Raw genomic sequence first — 17,901 nt, 5'->3', positions numbered from 1 at the left:
CCCATGCTCTTAGGAAGTGCCTCAGCATTGTAACCTGGCATTACAAGCTTACACTCCCACCCCATACGTGAGTTTTTCCATCCACATTTATCTCAGGATGCTATAAATATTCAAGAAGTACATGTGCTCAGAATTCTTAGATATAATTAGGCTGTTAGTGAAAAATCTCATTTTGCTAGAGCAGCTTCCGTGTGTTCTCTTGTATAGAGTGGTTGCATCAGCTGACTTGAGAGGAAAGAAATACTCATACTTTCAAGCACAAGACTGTTTTTAGTGTTCCTCTTAGGTCTCTGGGACCGTTCTCAAATGAAATCACTCAAAGTTTAGAACATAACCCTTTTATTATCTAGCACCTGTGACAGTTTCATGTCTCTAAAGGAGACAGGAATTTCGGAGCATTTTTGGCTCTTTTAAAGGAAAAGGAGTGGGTAGGCACACCCAGAGGTGAGTAAAAGTCTTAACACAGGGGATCAAGCCCACACCTGACATGCTCCCCACCACTGTCTGTTCCAGATTTTTTTAAAGGGACAATAAAGCAATGTGTAGCAAAACAAATAAATTACTTTTCATCTCTTAAAAGGCAGGTTCGAAAACTGAAGGCATCTGTCCAGAAACCTGGGCTGAGCAGCTTCAACCAAGTGTACCTTCCTTTTCACCTTCCTTGGCTCCAGCCAGTAAGGGAGGAGAGGCCCCTGCTTTCCACATCTCAGGATTGATTCTAGACAGTATTTAGTCAGACTTGGGATCTCGTTGCTTGGGTATCTCTCCTCCATCTTCCAAATCCATCTCTGCAGCAACTGACATACACAGGACCTGGAGGTACCATGTAGCAGATGCTACAAAGAGATATGTGCGTCAGAACTAAGAAGAGGTCAGCTGAACTCAGTTCAAGGGGCATTGAACGGGGCTGACCTGAGGGATAATTCAGTTAAGCCTAACAACCAGAAGGCCCTATGGCAAAGCTGACTTGGAAGGCGGGGGACCAGATGTGGAGGGGTGGAAAAGGCCAGACAATAGCTAATCATCTTGAAGATCCAAAGGCTTACCCACAATCCTTCGGAGGCAGTGAGGTCGTTTGTGTTCTGGCACTCTGATGATGAAAAAGTAGAATGGCAAGCCCGAGAGGGCAATGCCAATGCCGATAAGGGAGTTGATGGTATCACTATAAAGTGGCACGGCCACCAGGAAGATGGTGCATAGGCAGAAGACAATGGGGAAGAAAAGGCTGAGCTGGAGGGCACAGGAAACAGAGGTTAGGCAGTTATGGTAACAGTTTCTTCTGGGAAGATGAGAGCACTGATCCTTTCCAACCCCTTCACCTCCATACCCAACCACCCCCAGGTCCCAGGCAAAGATAGGATAGAGGTGGATCACCTTGAGGGGACGAGGCCGATCGGGCTCCTTCCAACGCAGGTAAAGTTGACCCACAATGGAGAGCCCCACAAAGAACCAGTAGCTGAAGCTATAGTAGTTAATGAGCTGGAAGATGTCCTCCACACACAGGTAGATCAGTGCCATGACACCCTGCGGACACAAGCCCAGGTCAACTCCTCACAGCCTTGGTCACTGAAGCCACGCTCACCTGCATCTGTCCTCTTCTGTTCCCACAAGCTTCAGCACCCTAGTTACAGTATCTCCTTCCTTTTCTAGTTAGCCAGTGGCCTCAATTGGTTTTTCAGGCCCATTCTTCAAACCTTTGCCAAGTTAACCTCTGTAAAGCACAGATCAGTACAATTCCTCACAAATCTTTTGCTGAAGAACCTGTCTCTGTAATGGCTCCAACCTACATTTTCAGCTTTTATCTACTACCCAACTCCATACTGCTTTGCCCTAGGACTCTGATATAGTCTTTGGGTTTCTTTAATGCCCTTTTTTTTTAAAGAAATCTTTATGTCCAACATGGGGCTCCAACTCACGACCCTGAGACCAAGAGTTGGCATGCTCCACTGACTGAGCCAGCCAGGTGCCCCATCTACCTCCCCACATACTGTTTCATTAACCTAAAGCCCATCTCCACCTTTTGCAGCCTAACCTTAAAAATCCACTTCAAATGTACTTTGTCTAGGGCCACCTGGGTGGCTCAGTCATTAAGCATCTGCCTTTGGCTCAGGTCGTGATCCCAGTGTCCTGGGATCAAGCCCTATGTCAGGCCCCCTGCCTGGAAGGAAGCCTGCTTCTCCCTCTCCCGCTCCCCCTCTCACGGTGTCTCTGTCAAATAAGTAAATAAGATCTTTAACCAAAAAAAAAAAAAAAAAAAAAAAAAATTATATATATATAAATATATAATTTAGAAGAAGTACCTGGGTGGCTTAGTCACTTAAGCATCTGACTCTTAGTTTTAGCTCAAGTTGTGATCTCAGGGTCTTGAGTTCAAGCCTATGTCCGGTTCTGCCCTCCCTATGGAGTCTGCTTAAAAGACCCTCTCTCTGTCCCTCACCCCAGCATGCACTCTCTCTCAAATCTTTAAAAAAAAAAAAAAAAAAAAATGCACTTTGTCTAAGAAGTCTTTCCGCCTTTACCTTCTACTCCCACAGAAGATCATTTTTCCCTTAAACACTATGTCATTTACGATCATGGCAGTCATTTCATTAGAATCAGTGTACTTTATGCTTTATCCTAGACCAGAAGAGTTACCATTTTTCTTTTTCGAGAAGATAGTTTTTCTACTAAATTCTTCAGAGGTTTTGGGAAAGCTAGAACAGTTGCTTTGCTGGTTTTTGTTGGTTTTTATGATTTATGTATGGTGGTAGGAGAGAGAGCAAGCCTTACGCAGATTCCATGCTGAGCGTGGGGACTCGACCTCACAACCGTGAAACCATAACCTGAGCTGAAATCACGTCAGACACTTAACCAGGTGCCCCCACTTCTTCTGTTAGCATTTCCCCCCAGTCTGCCTTTCAGCCCCATCCTTGAGGTTACTTACATTGAAGAGCAATGCAGGTACTGGCGTGAACCGCTCAACATGAATCATGCAGATGGCGTCAGGGAGGTGGCCTTCTCTTGAACCCACAAAGAAAAGCCTATTTTGGGTAAGATAAGAGAGGCTGAGAAACTTGTGGGACACTGGGTGGGGCTGGTTCACATGCCTCCTAGCACTCCTGCTGCCCTCCCCTCCTTCAAAAGAGTGTGAATAATATGGAATGGGGTTCAGTTTTGAGATGAGTGAGAACTGGAGGCTGCTAATGGAAACAAGAACAAAGGGGTTAATACGATTTGGGGAACATAGTGACTGAACTCTGGGTCCTGTAAGTCCTACCCTCCCCTGCCATAGCTCTTCACAACACCCACCCCCCATAAAACACACCACTCCTACCTAGAAGCAGCCACAATGGAGGCATTGAGGCCACCAAAGCAGGACAATGCAACTGCAAGTGGAATTGTCCAGTTGAAAATTCCAAAAATCTGGTCTGCAAAAGTCTAAGGAAAGGAATGGAAGGGTCATTAGGATCTAAAAAGGATGAAAGTATGCCCCCAGTGGTCCCTAATCTAACCAACCCTCCTTCCACAGCTGGGGTGACAACCTCTTAAGCCTAGCTTCCCTACATCAAATGGGGCTCAAACTCAACCCCAAGATCAAGAGTCGCACACTCAACTAACTAAGCCAGCTAGGTACCCCTAAGCATAGTCCTTTCAAGGACTACCCCCTTTCCAGGACTTTCAGGACCTACAATACTCCAAAAAGCCCACAAACACACCCTCAGCCTTCTGCTAGTGAAAATCCTTTACCACAGCAACGGCATCACTGGCCAGGATGTCCTTCATATCTAGCACAGTGTAGTAAGCCACATTTGTCAAGATGTAGATGATGGTGACAATGGGCATGGAAATGCCAATGGACAGAGGCAGATTCCTACAGCCAAACAGAATAATGCAGACATTAGTCTCAGGGTCACATCCTTTAATCCTCAGACTCTTACACCAATCCAGGGATGGGTCCTCCTGTTTGTTTCCCCAGTGCTTTTGCTTTTGAAGCTGTGTACAATAGTAACTTCATTCTTGAGCTCAGAGCTTAAAGAGCATCAAGGGAAAGAAATATCACATTTAGAGAAAAGGCTAACCAGCAGAAAAAGGATTAGTAAAAAACAATGTCACTGTGTAATAGCACAGAAGACGGTGGGGGTGGGGAGGTGGCTAGTGGGTTTTTGTTGTTGTTGTTTTTTTTTTAACATCCCAAACCTCTTGGTGTCAGAATTCCCTTTACAAGATTGCCAACATTGGGAAATATGTCTTAAGGTTGAGAAATATAAGAGGAAATTAGGAATGCAAATTGTGAAATCGAGAGTAAGGTCCTCAATGACCAGAACAATGTGTGTATCTAAATAAGCACCTTGGGAACTGGGTTCACTCCATCCCCTTAATCAGTCTGAGAACCTTGGGTGCTATCCTAACCAGTGGCTAGGAGAAAGACACAAAGACAAGGTCCTCTAAAGCAATAAAGCTATGACTTTCATAAACATTCTTCACAGTGCGGGGGAGGGGGCATACTCAAGTCATTTAGCTTCTGTCCAGTAGGTGGAAGCACCACCACTGAGCCAGGGCCTCAGTCCTACTTCTCTCATCTGCTCCCTGGATTGCGACACTGGCTGTGCACCAAGAGGAGTTTATTGTTTTGACTTAAAAATTTACAGAAACTCCACTCCATTCTACATCTTAGTTCCAAGAATCATTGAATTTGAGAGCCAGGAAGGGCTCTGGAGATCACATCATTCAACCCCCTCAATTTACAGATAAGGAAGCTGGCAGCCTTGGCAGCGGATTCAAATCAGTGGGAAGACAGGCTCCAGACCCTTTGACTCCCTGTCCAGTGCTCTCGTCACTCTGCATAACTGTGGAATAATTTAGAATAACAAGGCTGAAATAATGCTGTTAAATGCGGACATCATACCACTATGTCAGTACAAATTTGAGAAACCAGGAAGGGCTCGAAAGGAAAACAGGAAAGTTTGGGGGCATCTGTGACCTCAAATTATGTGGGAATAAGGATAGGTGAATATTAAGGAAAACCCAGGAGAAAGCACACATGAACAGGTACAACCTGCTGTACTTACTGGAGGAATGAAGGGACAGATGAAAAAGGCCTGCGGTTACCCCTGACAAGTTATCTCTCCGGCCTTTAGGCCTGGCATCTATTCAAGTGGAGCTGGTAAAATCTGTCCTGGTGGCTATGGTGAGCTATCTCAGTAAATGATAGCTATCCTTACTGCTATGGAAAACTGATAGGGGAGATACCTACCTCTCAGGATTCTTGATCTCTTCAGTGACATAGTTGAGCGTGTCCCAGCCCGAGTAAGAGAACAGAGCCGAGTACAGTGCCAGGGCAATATCACCCATTGCAAATGATGAGCCCTCAAAAGAATTCTCAAAGTGAGTCGAGGCTCCTAGAATCCAGAGAACATGCAAAGGCAGAAGGATTAGTGGCCTACCCCCAGCTTCAAAGTGATCCGGAAAAGGAGAAGAACATGGAGCTCACAGCAAGTGAGGGGCTTAGAACCCCTTCCGCAGCAAGGACACTGGTAAAACGGAACGGGAGACAGCATGGGGATCCTGACAGGAAAGACTGGGGCAGCTTGCTAGGGTATGAAACCACTACAGAGCAGAAGGCCTATAGAACAGAAGTGATGTGGTTCTGTCCTGCCCTGTAAGCTGCCCCATTCTTACCCACTTTCTAACACTACAAACAGCTGGTACGGGATGGAAGAAGGACAGCGCTTCTTATGCCCAGGGAAACAGACTAGCGGGGCAGACTAGTGTTCCTACGTGGAAATTGGAGAGGGGTGGGTACAAGGAGTTCATTTCTGCCCTTGCAGAACTTCCAAGGGTAGACCAAACATAGCCACAGCACTGGGCTGGACAGTCAGCTAAAGCCAACTCCCAGGGCATGACGATCAGCCCTTTTGCCAAGATCAGCCTCTGGGGGCATGCAGAGAAGACAGGTTTGAGGTCAGCCTGTGTACAAATCCCCACTGACGTACCAGGAGTTAGGGACTTGGGCGAGATACTTAATTCTGCAGCCTCAGTCTCCTCCTCTATAAAATGTAAATTATGGCACCCAGCAAATGAGAATGCACGAAAGGCTTTTAAAGAAGTAGGACGCAAAGAAAATGCACAAGAGTTCACTGCTATTCCGGCTTACCCTGGCCAAGTCTAACAATGCCCGCGATAATGACGGCGATCAGTGCCAACACTTTAGCGTAGGTGAAGATATCCTGTACCAGCGTTCCCCACTTGACATAGGCACAGTTAATGAAGGTTAAGAGACCTGAAAAAATGAGAATTCTGATCAGTGAATGACCCTACCACCCAGAGAGCCTTGGACCCCCAAGCATTACTTCCAGAAGCAATCATCAAAACAGACCCTTTGGCCAAAGACCTGAGCTATTCAAAACCTCTGCCCAGCAGGTCCTCAGCATTAGCATTCAAAGGCCCCGCTGAGCATCTGTGTAGGCAGCACCACATATACCCTCAGCACTTAATCGGGAGGAAACAAAGTAACTGGATTTGCTTACACTCAACAGTGGGAGGTGACTGGCAGCCATACAGGATTAGTGATGTTCTCTGGCTATCGATAGGCTTTGAAAAGTCACTGTCCTCCCAGCTTTGCACCCCTTTACCTCCTGATATAGCCTCCAGGACTCAGCAATCTGTGGTATTGTTAACCTTGGCGATTCCTGTTTTGACTTATCCAGTGCTGGGCCAGCAGGTCAGGACGTGTGGCCAAGGATTAGAATGGGGGCCAGACTTCCTGCGCCGCCTGCCAGCTCAGCCACTTGTTTTCGTACTTGGAAAGATCCTTGGAGCCAAGGTTCCTATAGAGTGGGAATGGCATTTTTCCTGACGGACAATGCAAAAGAGTGAGCCACAAACATTCCTTAAGTCCTACCCTGGGATAGAGGCAATACTTTTACCCCTACGAGCTCTGGGAAAATTCATGGATCACCCTTAGAGCCAGGGTGCTTAACCTAGGGCTACCACAAGGCCTGAAATTCCTTGTAAATAGTTAAGTACACATGTCCAAAGAATATGCATTTTTTCTAAGAAAAAGGTCCATAGCCTTTGTCAGAATCTCGGGGAAATCTGTTTTCCCCCCAAAAAATTTTCAATCCACTACTTAAGAAGAAATTCAAGAATGGAAGCCCACATTTGCTGTGAGGTTGCCCCGTAGTCCCAGGATGTGGCTGGGAAGAAAGTGAAAAGAAAGGACTCCGAGAGCCCACTGAATGTTCTGGATCCTACACCAGCATCTGAAGTGGGCGGGCCCCTTCAGCCCACCTCCACTGTGGAAGCCAATCACCTCACTGCCCCTGCCTTCCCAGCTCAGCCACAGGAGCTTGAGGAGGAAGGCTTGCCAGTCCTTACAAGAGCTCCAAGGGCAAGGTCAGAATCAGCCTGCCTTCTTTCCCAGTAGAGAAAGGGAGGTCCGGTGCTGGGCTTGCATGCTTCACAGGAAGCCTCCTCCCTGTCTCAGTTCTGGCAGAGGCATGTCCTTCGCTGTCCCTAATCCTCCTGTTTTCTTGTGTCCTGGCCTCCCCACACTGGCCCAGAAACATCTTCATCCTGAGAAGCAGGAAAGACCAGCCTCAGGGAACAGCTGGATCATCTTCTGTCTTTCCCTCTCCCTCCTTTGCACCCCTCCTCGTCTCCTGGCTGCCCAAGCTCTTTTTTCCTCTTCCCTAGAAAGGGCATCCTAGTCATATACAAACACTTGCCTTTCTACCTAATAAACAAGACAATAAACAACCAAACCTTATCACAGGGCTGGGCAGGACTACACCCATAATTCCTCAATGCTAAGTTAATAATTAAAGACAAGCGCACAGTCTCCACTAGCACCCCACAAAGTGACAGAAGAGCCTGTATCTCACCCTCCACAAATCTTTCAGACCTGTTAATCCTCCGCAGTCAATCACCCACCCTTTAATCACCACTGGACTTCTGTTTCCAGCCAGCCATCAGCCCTCCTGCAACTTCTCTCCACTGTGTGGCCCCTACGCCTCACCCTTGGGCTCTGCTGCTGCCTTACAAATAGGACCTGGCCCAGGTTTTTCTTCCTTTCGTTCTTTTTTAAGATTTTATTTATTTAATTGACCGAGAAATCGAGAGAGGAAACACAAGCAAGGGGAGTGGGAGAGGAAGAAGCAGGCCCCACAGGGACCAGGGAGTCCGATTCGGGGCTCGATTCCAAGACTCTGGGATCATGACCCCAGCTGAAGGCAGACGCTTAGCAGACGCTTAATAACGGAGCCACCCAGGTACAGGTGGCCCCCAGCCCAGGTTTCTGATTAGAAACCCCAGGGACAGGGGCACCTGCCCGGCTTAGTCAGTTAAGCATCTGCCATCCCTTAACCTTTGGCTTGGTCATGATCTCGGGACGTTGGATCAGGGCTTGCCTTGGGCTCCTCGCTCAGCAGGGAGCCTGCTTCTCCCTCTCCCCTTGCTCAGGATTGCTCGTTTGCACTCTTTCTCTCTCTCCCTCTCTCTCTCTCTCTGAAATAAATAAAAAATCTTTTTAAAAATTTTTAAAAAGACAGACAGACCAGGGACAAAAAGGGGGAGACACCTGGCTGGCTCAGTCAGTAGACCACGCAACTCGTGATCTCGGGGTCCGGAGTTCAAGGCCCATTGGGTACAGAGCTTACTGAAGAAAAAAAAAAAAAAAAAAAAAAACACCAGTGGCACCTGATGCTGCACTATTCACAAGGGAAGGGATCACCTCGCTGAGGTAGATGGTTAGCCCTCAGGGACCCACAGTCACAACACCAAGCCGGGACAGGCTGAGTTCTGGCTCAGTCTACAGCCATGTGCCACAGGGAGCTGCTCTCAGCTTTGCCAAGGCCTGTGGGCAGCAAACAGACAACTCATCACCCTTTACTACAACAAATTCTGAAATGAAAATAATGGACTGTTGCCATTTTCATCCCTACCGCTTCTCTACATAAATTGTGTATCCATCCATTTCATACCCCTCCTTTGACCTGCCGGTTTTTCACCCTCCCCAATACCTGAGCCTTATTTCTCAGCCACTGACCCATCTTCGGGCCAGACCTTTCCTCTGGAAAGAAACCAGGAGCAGAGGAACTGCCTGAAGACAGCTGGCTCTCACCTTCTCCAGCACCCAGCCTCCTCTGGGGCCTCTTGGCTACGGGGGCAGGGAATGGGTATGACAGGCAGCACCGCTGACTGGGCTCTTTGCATCACCCACAGCTGACACAGCTCACCGGAGACCCCAAAGCCCAGCCTAGTGTACTGTTCCTACAGTGAGGCCCAACCTCCTGTTTCAGAGGCAGGGAAAGGAGGTGACCATAGCGTTAGAGTAATACGGAGGCAACTGCAAGTCAGCTTCAAGGACAGAAATGCCCTACCCTCCTACCTCTAGGTGTAATTCCGTCTCCACCCAACATTGGGCCAAGTCCACAAGAAGATGGCCTGAAATCACCTTGGACCCTTGACTCCCGTGCAGTTCCATTCCTGCTTTGACCTGCTTTGGAGGAAGACGCTTTGAAGGAGCCACTCCCACAGTCCTCTAAAGAGATGCTCTGGGCCCCTGGGTGGCTAAGTCGATTAAGCAACTGCCTTCGGCTCAGTCATGATCCTGGAGTCCCAGGACTGAGTCCCAGGTTCAAGTAAGTATGGGTTGGGTTCCCCACCGAGCAGAGAATCTGCTTCTCCCTCTGACCCTCCACCCTCTCATACTCTCATGCATACACTCTCTCTCTTTTAAATAAATAAATCTTTATTTTAAAAAAGAGAGATGCTCAGGGCCCCTGGGTCGCTCAGTCACTTGGACCCACCTTAGGCTCAGGTCGTGATCCCAGGATCCTGGAATCTGGCACCAAGCTCCCTGCTCAGTGGGAAGTCTGTTTCTTCCTCTCCTTTGGCCCCTCCCCCAGCTCATGCTCTCTTGCTTGCTCTCCAAGTAAGTATTTTTTTTTTAGATTTTTTTTTTTTTTAATTTATTTGACAGAGATCACAAGTAGGCAGAGAAGCAGGCAGAGAGAGAGGAGGAAGCAGGCTCACTGCTGAGCAGAGAGCCTGATGTAGGGCTCGATCTCAGGGCCCTGGGATCATGACCTGAGCCGAAGGCAGAGGCTTTAACCCACTGAGCCACCCAGGCACCTCAAATAAATAAAATCTTAAAAAAATGGGAGGGGGGCGGGGAGATGCTCCTAAATGCTCATGGGCTCTCCTGGAGGAGCGAGGGGGCTAGTCCTAGCTCTAAGGCCCAGCCCAACACTGTTAGTTTTGGGGCTGTTTTGTTTTCTTCCAGCACTGTTAGTTTTATATTCAGAGAACAGAACACAAAACTTGGGCCACTATTCAGCGTATTTTCTGCTTCAAATTCCCAGGGACTATAAAACCTCAGTACTCTATTTATGAGACAACTCATCCCATTTTTAAAGAGATCAACAGCTCTTTCTTCCACAAAGCCAAAAACTTTTTCCTCACCACTTCTACCCAGTAGTCCTAGACCTCGCCTCTAGAACCACACAGAAGTTGGCTAACTCTGCATCCACATAATGGCCCTTCTTATCATCAAAGATTAACTTCCTGTCCCCCTGGAGGCTTCCCCCTTTCAGACTAAAAACCCAGTTTCTTCAGCCTCCACTGTGCAAATGTGGCTTCCAGGCTGCTCACCACCGAGGTTCTCCCCTCTGCATTCACTTCACTTTATCAGGATGTCCCTGAAACAGGAGACCCAGAGAGAACACTCCAGACATTTCTGCAGACTAAGGGGTCTCAGTTTGAATTCATTGTCAACTACAATTCCACCTCAAACTAATGAGCATTTCCCTATCCCCCTTTTGGGCCTATAATAGTGATTTTTAAAAAAGATTTTATTTTTTTAAAATAATATTTATTTATTTATCTGAGGGATGCCTGGGTGACTCAGGTCATGATCCCAGGGTCCTAGGATCAAGTTCCCCTGCATCGGACTCTTGAGCAGGAAGCCTGCTTCTCCCTCCACCTCTGACTCATGCACTCTCACGGTCTGACAAATAGATAAAATCTTAAAAAAAAAAAAAAAAGTTTTATTTATTTGAGAGAGAGAGCATGAGCAGGATGAGTGGCAGAGGAAGAAGCAGACTGCCCGCAAGGAGTAGGGAGCAAGGAGCCCTACGTGGGCTTCAATCCCGGGACTCAGGGATCATGACCCAAGCCAAAGGCAGACACTTAACAAACTGAGCCACCCAGATGCCCCAAAAGTAATTTTTTTAATCCCAAATATGAGATTTTAGCATTTATTCCTAGCAACTTTGCTCTGAAGTTTTTAGAGATCATTCCCAACGACTAAAAATGGATTTTCCCCCTTAATTTTATCAGGCATGCCAAAAGCCTTCAATTTTGTGAAATCTGCAAATTTGATTAGCACACTCTCTGGGTCTTCCCTGAAGTCATTGACAAAAATGTTGACTAGATAGGCAGAGCTCTGTAGTCATCACTATAGACCTTCCCCTATGCTGTCATTATTCTACATCGATCAAGAATCCACCAAACTACTCTTATCTAGTCCACCTTTTTCTACCTCTTCAACCAGAATATCATGAGAGGGGCACCTGGATAGTTCAGTCGGTTAAGCATCTGCCTTCTGCTCAGGTCATGATCCCAGGGTCCTGAGATAGAGACCCATGCCAGGCTGTCTGCTCAGCATAAGCCTGCTTCTCCTTCTCCCTGCTGTTCCCTCCCCGGGGCCTTGTACTTTCTCTCTCTCTGTCAAATAAATATATGTCTCTCTGTCAAATAAATAAAATCTTTAAAAATAAAATAAAAAATAAATTTTAAAAAAGAATATGAGAATTTGCCAAGAACTTTTCTAAAATCCGTATACGTCTCTGCTCTTGCATTTTAATGACATATCCAAAGATCCAAATTGAAATAGCACATATTTACACTAGCATGTTCACTTTTTAGAAATAACCACAGTTCCATAGAGCATGTGATTTTTTTCTTTTTTAAAATATAATCTCTACACCCAACATGGGGCTCAAACTCAGAACCCTGAGACCAAGAGTCACATGCCCTACCAGCTGAGCCAGTCAAGAACCCGAGAGCATATGATTCTTCATTTCAGGGTCCTAAGTTCAAGCCCCATGTTGGGTGTAGAGTTTAGTTAAAAATAATAATTGAGGGGCGCCTGGGTGTCTTAGTCGTTAAGCTTCTGCTTCGGCTCAGGTCAGGATCCCAGAGTCCTGGGATTGGCCCTCATTGAGCTCCCTGCTCAGCAGGAGGACTATTTCTCCCTCTCCCACTCTCCCTGCTTCTGTTCTCTTTATCACCGTGTCTCTCTCAGTCAAATAAATAAATAAAATCTCTAAAAAATAATAATAATAATTGCAAAAATAATCATTAGAAAACAACCCAAATGCCAATCAACAGTAGAGTGGCTAAATACAGTGGAATACTAAATAATGAAGTATCTACAACTATAAAAATATGAACTTCACAAGCATATTAAGTGAAGAAGTCAGGCACACAAAAAAATGCATATCCTGTATATCCACTTACTTAAGAATGGCCAAAACGAATCTATGCTACTAAGAAGGATAGCATTTTCCCTTTGTGTGTGCATGGGGTACAAGAGGGAGTGACTGGGAGAACACAAGAGGGGCTCGGGGGGGCTGGCTTTTTGATGTGGATGATGGTCACAGGTGTGTGAATTTGTGAAGATGCATCAACCTGTACACTTAGGACACATGCACTGTTCCTTTTATATTATACTTGAATAAAAAATTAAAATTAAGCCAAAATGAGGCCAAAATTGAACAAAAAATGAGGTTAGCTTAGCATGGTTTATTACTAGTGAATCCATAAGGTGACTAGAGATCTTCCTTTCTTTTCCTCATACACTGCTAACCAGGTTTAACAGATGAGTCTAGAATTTAGACTGGAATCAACTTCAAATTATTCAGTGCAGAATGCGGAGAATCAGGGAGCCTGCTGCTCTGCCTACTTGTGATCGCTTTCTGTCAAATAAATAAAATCTTTAAAAAAAAAAAGAGAGAGAGAATGCTCAGAATCCACCTCTTCCTCAGAAAGCTGGATTATCATTTTTGTGGGCACAATAATGGCCCTGGAACACAGAAGGGTTGGTGTCACCGTGATGCAATGTGAGAAAGACCTGACTAGCCACTGCTAGCTTTGAAGATGAAAGGGGACCAAGAGCCAAGGAATACAGGCCTCCTCTAGAAGCCAGAAAAGGCAAGAAAATGGATTCTTCCCTAGAGAACCCAGAAAGTAGCATGACACTGCTGATACGTTGATTTTAGCCCAATGAGACCCATTTCAGACTTCTACAGGTAAGATAATAAACTTGTGTGTTTTTTAGATTTATTTATTTTAGAGAGAAAGTAAGTAGATGCACACATGGGAATTCGGGGAGGGACAGAGGGAGAGAATCTTCAAGCAAACTCCCCACTGAGCATGGAGCCTGATGCAGGACCTCATCTCAAGACTCATTAGATCTTAAAGCCTCTGCCTTTGGCTCAGGTCATGATCTCAGGGTCCTGGGATCCAGCCCTGCATCAGGCTCTCTGCTCAGCGGGGGACCTGCTTCTGCCCCACCCCCTCTGTCTGCCTCTCTGCCTACTTGTGATCTCTCTAATAAATAAATAAAATCTAAAAAAAAAAGAACCATGAGATCCTGACCCCAGCGAAAACCACTTAACTGACTGAGCCACCCAGGTGCCCCTAAATTTGTGTTGCTTTAAGTCACCGAATTGGTCAGAACTTGTTACAGCAGCAATAGGAAAATTAGTTAATACCTCACTCAACAGCTTTCTTTTCACACCCTTCCTGTTCTTCAAGACTGGGGAGATGCCTCATGGAGAATGCCTGAGCTAGTTATAAATTCTTTCCATTTGTCTGCAAGTGGATAGTTAGGAACACTTAAAACAATGCCATGCTTTATTACTATCTCCTCAGTTCTCCTGGTCTTGGTTTTTTTGTTGGCCTGGATCTGTTTTTTACTGACTCTTTACTAGGTTAGCAATCTTTCTGCTACGTAACGATAGGGAAAATGGGACTATGGCCTTCTCCTTTCTCTCCACCATCTGCTGTTACAGAACTAACTGCCCTTGCTGTTCTCACTCTGTTTGTTGCTTCTAGAGCTTTTTATCCTCTGCAGTCGGTTCTACAGATCTAGGCTGATGCTGGGCACCGACCTTCCGGTGTTCTTCTACAGTTCTGGGTCACTCCTGCATTTAGTCCTCATTATACCGCCTCTCACCATCTCTTATGGATCTTGTTTCTAAAAATCTAAGTTTATCAAAAAGCTTCAGTCACCAGTTTGTTCACATGGTTCTCCTCTTCCTAAATAAGAGAATTCTGGTAAAATAGGTGAAAATTTCATTCGGAGAAGCTACTGGTCCTTTTTTTTTTTTTTTTTAGTCCCTAGCTATGAGATTATAAATTGTTTTCCCTGAACTTTTCTGCAATCTCTGCCCAAATTTAGAAATACACGATTTCTTCTTCTGGGAGGTACAAACTCTGGGTACGCAGAGTCACCTTCACACAAGGATCTCACATTTCCCCTTGTTACGTTAAATTAGTAATACTAAAACAATAGCAACATCCTTATCCTTTAGCAATTCATACTAAAGCCTTTACAGGTTAAATTGTCTAATGTCTTGGATTTGCTTTAAATAATCTAGTGGGATAAGGGGAGGGAGTGGTTGGAGTATAGATAAAACAAGGGTGATTAATCATTCACGCTGGTGAACCAGCTTGAACCCTGGGAGTTCATCACATTATTCACTCTATTTTCGTATGTTTGAACTGTTTTATAATAAACTTTTTTAAATTATAGAGGTACTGCTTCTAATGGAATGAAAAAGATTTTAGCAAAAAATGCTCAAGGAACTGAGACTTCCATCACTGCCTTATTTTCCCTTTTGTACAAATTTTGTCATGATTTTTAGGAAAGCAAACTATTTGTCCTCCCTCTGATCCGATGGTGTGCAGTTTGTACCTACAATCACATCGTTCCTCCTTCTTTTTGCTTTTATCCTCTTGTTCTCTCCACCATGCTTCTTCCCGTAGGATGGGAATTTATTTCCATGCACTATGCTATAGGAGACTTTCCGGAAGATTCCCCAACTGGAACCTGAGAGTCTCTGACAGCACCATGTAATAATTCTTCCCCAGGTAAGCGGACAGATTAACAGAGGCTAGTGTCTTTGTTCCCTAAGAGATGGGCCACATATCTGTGAGGCCCGGGGTGAGAGAAGAAAGACTTCTATGAGCTGTAAGAAGAAATCCATCTGCAGGCAGCGAGCCGGAGGCAGCACACGGTGGGACTGTTCACTGCATTTGTCAGAATGAAAAAACGGGGAAGTAAAATCCTTTGACAGGTCTCTGTATCTTGGGAGTACTGAAATTTCCCTCTCACTGCAATCCAAAGAATCAAAACTCGACCTTGCCCAGAGGGAGCAAGCATCATCTCATTCTACAGCAGATCTTGATACAGGCAAAGCTCTCTCTGACGCACCACATCAGTTTCAGCTTTTCTAGGAAACCCGCCATTTCTCAACAAGGTATATAGGCTTTCCCGGTCATATTCTAATCAAACAGGAAATTCTTTCCCCCTTGCAAATAAAAGTAAAAAGCAAATGTTTATTGGCCTTATTTAATGTTTATAGAATAGGAGTCCAAAAGCATCATTCCCAATCTTCTACCCTGTTTTTCCAAATGCATTACTCAGCAACTTTTCCACCTTTATTCTTCCCTATAATTCCTCACAGCCTCCAGAATACCCAGATTTATACTTTCATCTGTGCATTTTTCTCCTTTCCTCTAAAATTTCAGGTGAAAGCTGTATTAAACATCTCTCCCCCAGTCTCTATGATATCTGCTCTATCCCTTGCCAGAGTTTAGCCTTCTGCTATCTTAGCATTCACAGTGGGGCACTCTGTTCTAGGTTCTCTTTTTGCTTTCATATGCACAGCCTTCAATGGACAGACATGAAGATGCTACCTCCCACTCAGTTCTCTATCTTGAACTTCAAAGTTACCAGAGACATACCTCAGGTATCTTCTGACCGGTGGTGACATCATTCAACCCAAAGGACAGCAAAAGGATAGCCATCGGTGGGCTTAACTGACTCAAGCAAGCTTTGTGGTATGTTGCTCCAGGGAAAACCGCATGTCTCTGCATTAGGCTGGTCTACATACAGTCAGAGTCACAGCCTTTGGGGAGCCGCTGAGTCTCTTAACTGGTTTGCTCAGGCCTGCTATACCCAGATGTCTCCAGAACGTTCTATCACTGTCATTTCCTCAGAACAACCACATGTAAGCTCTCTGAAAAAGCTTCGGGTCTGTTGCCTAACCCTATAAATTTCAAGTCTTTCCTCCCTTTCTCTGCTATATGTCTGTCTGTGCTGTCTCATGCTGGGTTAGGATACTCTCTACGCCGTAAAAATCATTTTTCTTGGGGTGTCTGGGTGGCTCGGTAGTTAAGCACCTACCTTCCACTCAGGTCCTAATTCCAAAGTCCTGGATCAGGACCCACGTCAGGTTCCCTGCTCACTGGGAGACTTGCTTCTCCCTTTTCCATTCCCCTTACTTGTATTCTCTCTCTCTCTCGCTCTCTCTGTCAAATAAACTCTTAAACACACACAAACACACACACACACACACACATTTTTTTCTTCCTGGCTTCCTTGATGTGTTGTTTCTTCTACCTTTCCTAGGTGCTGTTATAGGTCTCAGACAGATGGTCCTCAAATTCTTTTACCTTTCAGGCTACAGAACCATTCTGCTCACTCAGCATGGGTGAAAGCATGTGGCAAGAAGACAAACCAAGTATAAACCCTATGGGTCACCAGACCAGGGGCCTCCTTCTCTGCCTCCTGGAACTCAGCCAGCATGTCGGTCGCCATAGCTCTGCACCACTCTGAAGGAGGGAGCAGACAGTCTGCACCAGGAAGCCCTTCTATTAAGCCACACTATTTGCTCCCTTCTTAAAGCTGGCTAGCCCTTGTCCATCAGCTCCTTCTTGGTTTGCTCATCCAGGTCCAGTTCAGGTCCTCAGAAACAGGACCCCAAGCCTGAGTGAGCATCAGAATCACCTGGGGAATGTTAAAGCTTCAGGGCTCCAAGCCAGCAGTTCTACTGCAGGAGGCCTGAGGCAGGGTTTCCTGAAGGAGTCTGATGACCTACTTGCTTTGGATGTGCTAGGTAAAGGCACTCACTAAGAGAAATCATCACCTACAAAACCACCTTGAGCAGAACAAGCTCAAGCCCTTCACTTAATGCAGTGCCCCTCTATCCAGGCTGCACAGTGGCATCACTTGACAAGCATTAACGAAGTCCAGGGCTCCGGCCTGCCCTGGACAAAGAAGTCAGCAACTCTGGGGTAGAGCCCAGGCATGAGCACGTTCCTGAAGCTCCCCGCTCCCCACATAATTCTAAAGGACAGTGCCAACTGAGAACCTTTCTTTCCAAGGTCCCCATCAGTTCTCAGCGGCAACTTTTCCCCAATTCTCCTTCTCCAAGCCAATTTCCCTTTTTTTTTTTTTTAAGATTTATTTGTCAGTGAGAGAGAAAGAGAGGGACAGAGAGAGAGCACGAACACAAGGCACAGCAGAGGGAGAGCGAGAAGGAGGTTCCCTGCTGAGCAGAGAGCCCCGACAAGGACTCGATCCCAGGACCCCAGGATCATGACCCAAGCTGAAGGCAGACACTTAACTGACTGAGACACCCAGGCATCCCCAATTCCCATTCTTCTAATCAGCGGTTTGGATTTATTTGGTTGGAGAAACAAGTGGGAGGGGAAGGGGCCATTAGCATTTTTCTAAATTCTGAGGTGATTCCAATGTACAGCCAGGGTGGGGACCCAATGTCCCCAGCTCCTTCCCCAGTCCCCTTTAGGTTATCCCCTCAGTCTCTTCTGAGGCAGAGAGAAAGAAAA

The 17,901-nt window shown here is 45.9% G+C and overlaps 1 protein-coding gene across 1 annotated transcript in view; it reads right to left on the bottom strand.

Annotated features, from left to right (window-relative positions):
• Positions 1-322: 322 nt before the first annotated feature.
• Positions 323-17,901, bottom strand: part of SLC7A7 (solute carrier family 7 member 7) — a 31,948-nt gene continuing 14,369 nt past the window's right edge. Inside the window, exons 3-10 of the mRNA XM_032856412.1 lie at positions 6,134-6,259; positions 5,234-5,378; positions 3,727-3,850; positions 3,314-3,417; positions 2,924-3,020; positions 1,375-1,524; positions 1,047-1,230; positions 323-836 (exon numbers count right to left, since the gene is read on the bottom strand). Coding sequence (XP_032712303.1) covers positions 730-836; positions 1,047-1,230; positions 1,375-1,524; positions 2,924-3,020; positions 3,314-3,417; positions 3,727-3,850; positions 5,234-5,378; positions 6,134-6,259 — 1,037 coding nt within the window. The 3' untranslated portion in view covers positions 323-729. The remainder of the gene's footprint in view (positions 837-1,046; positions 1,231-1,374; positions 1,525-2,923; positions 3,021-3,313; positions 3,418-3,726; positions 3,851-5,233; positions 5,379-6,133; positions 6,260-17,901) is intronic.

This window comes from Lontra canadensis, unplaced genomic scaffold (assembly GCF_010015895.1).
Source record: "Lontra canadensis isolate GAN:19392208 unplaced genomic scaffold, GSC_riverotter_1.0 scaffold12, whole genome shotgun sequence".
NCBI lineage: Eukaryota > Metazoa > Chordata > Mammalia > Carnivora > Mustelidae > Lontra > Lontra canadensis.
Note: the sequence above shows the minus strand (reverse complement) of the source record. Positions and strands in the feature narration are given on the sequence as shown.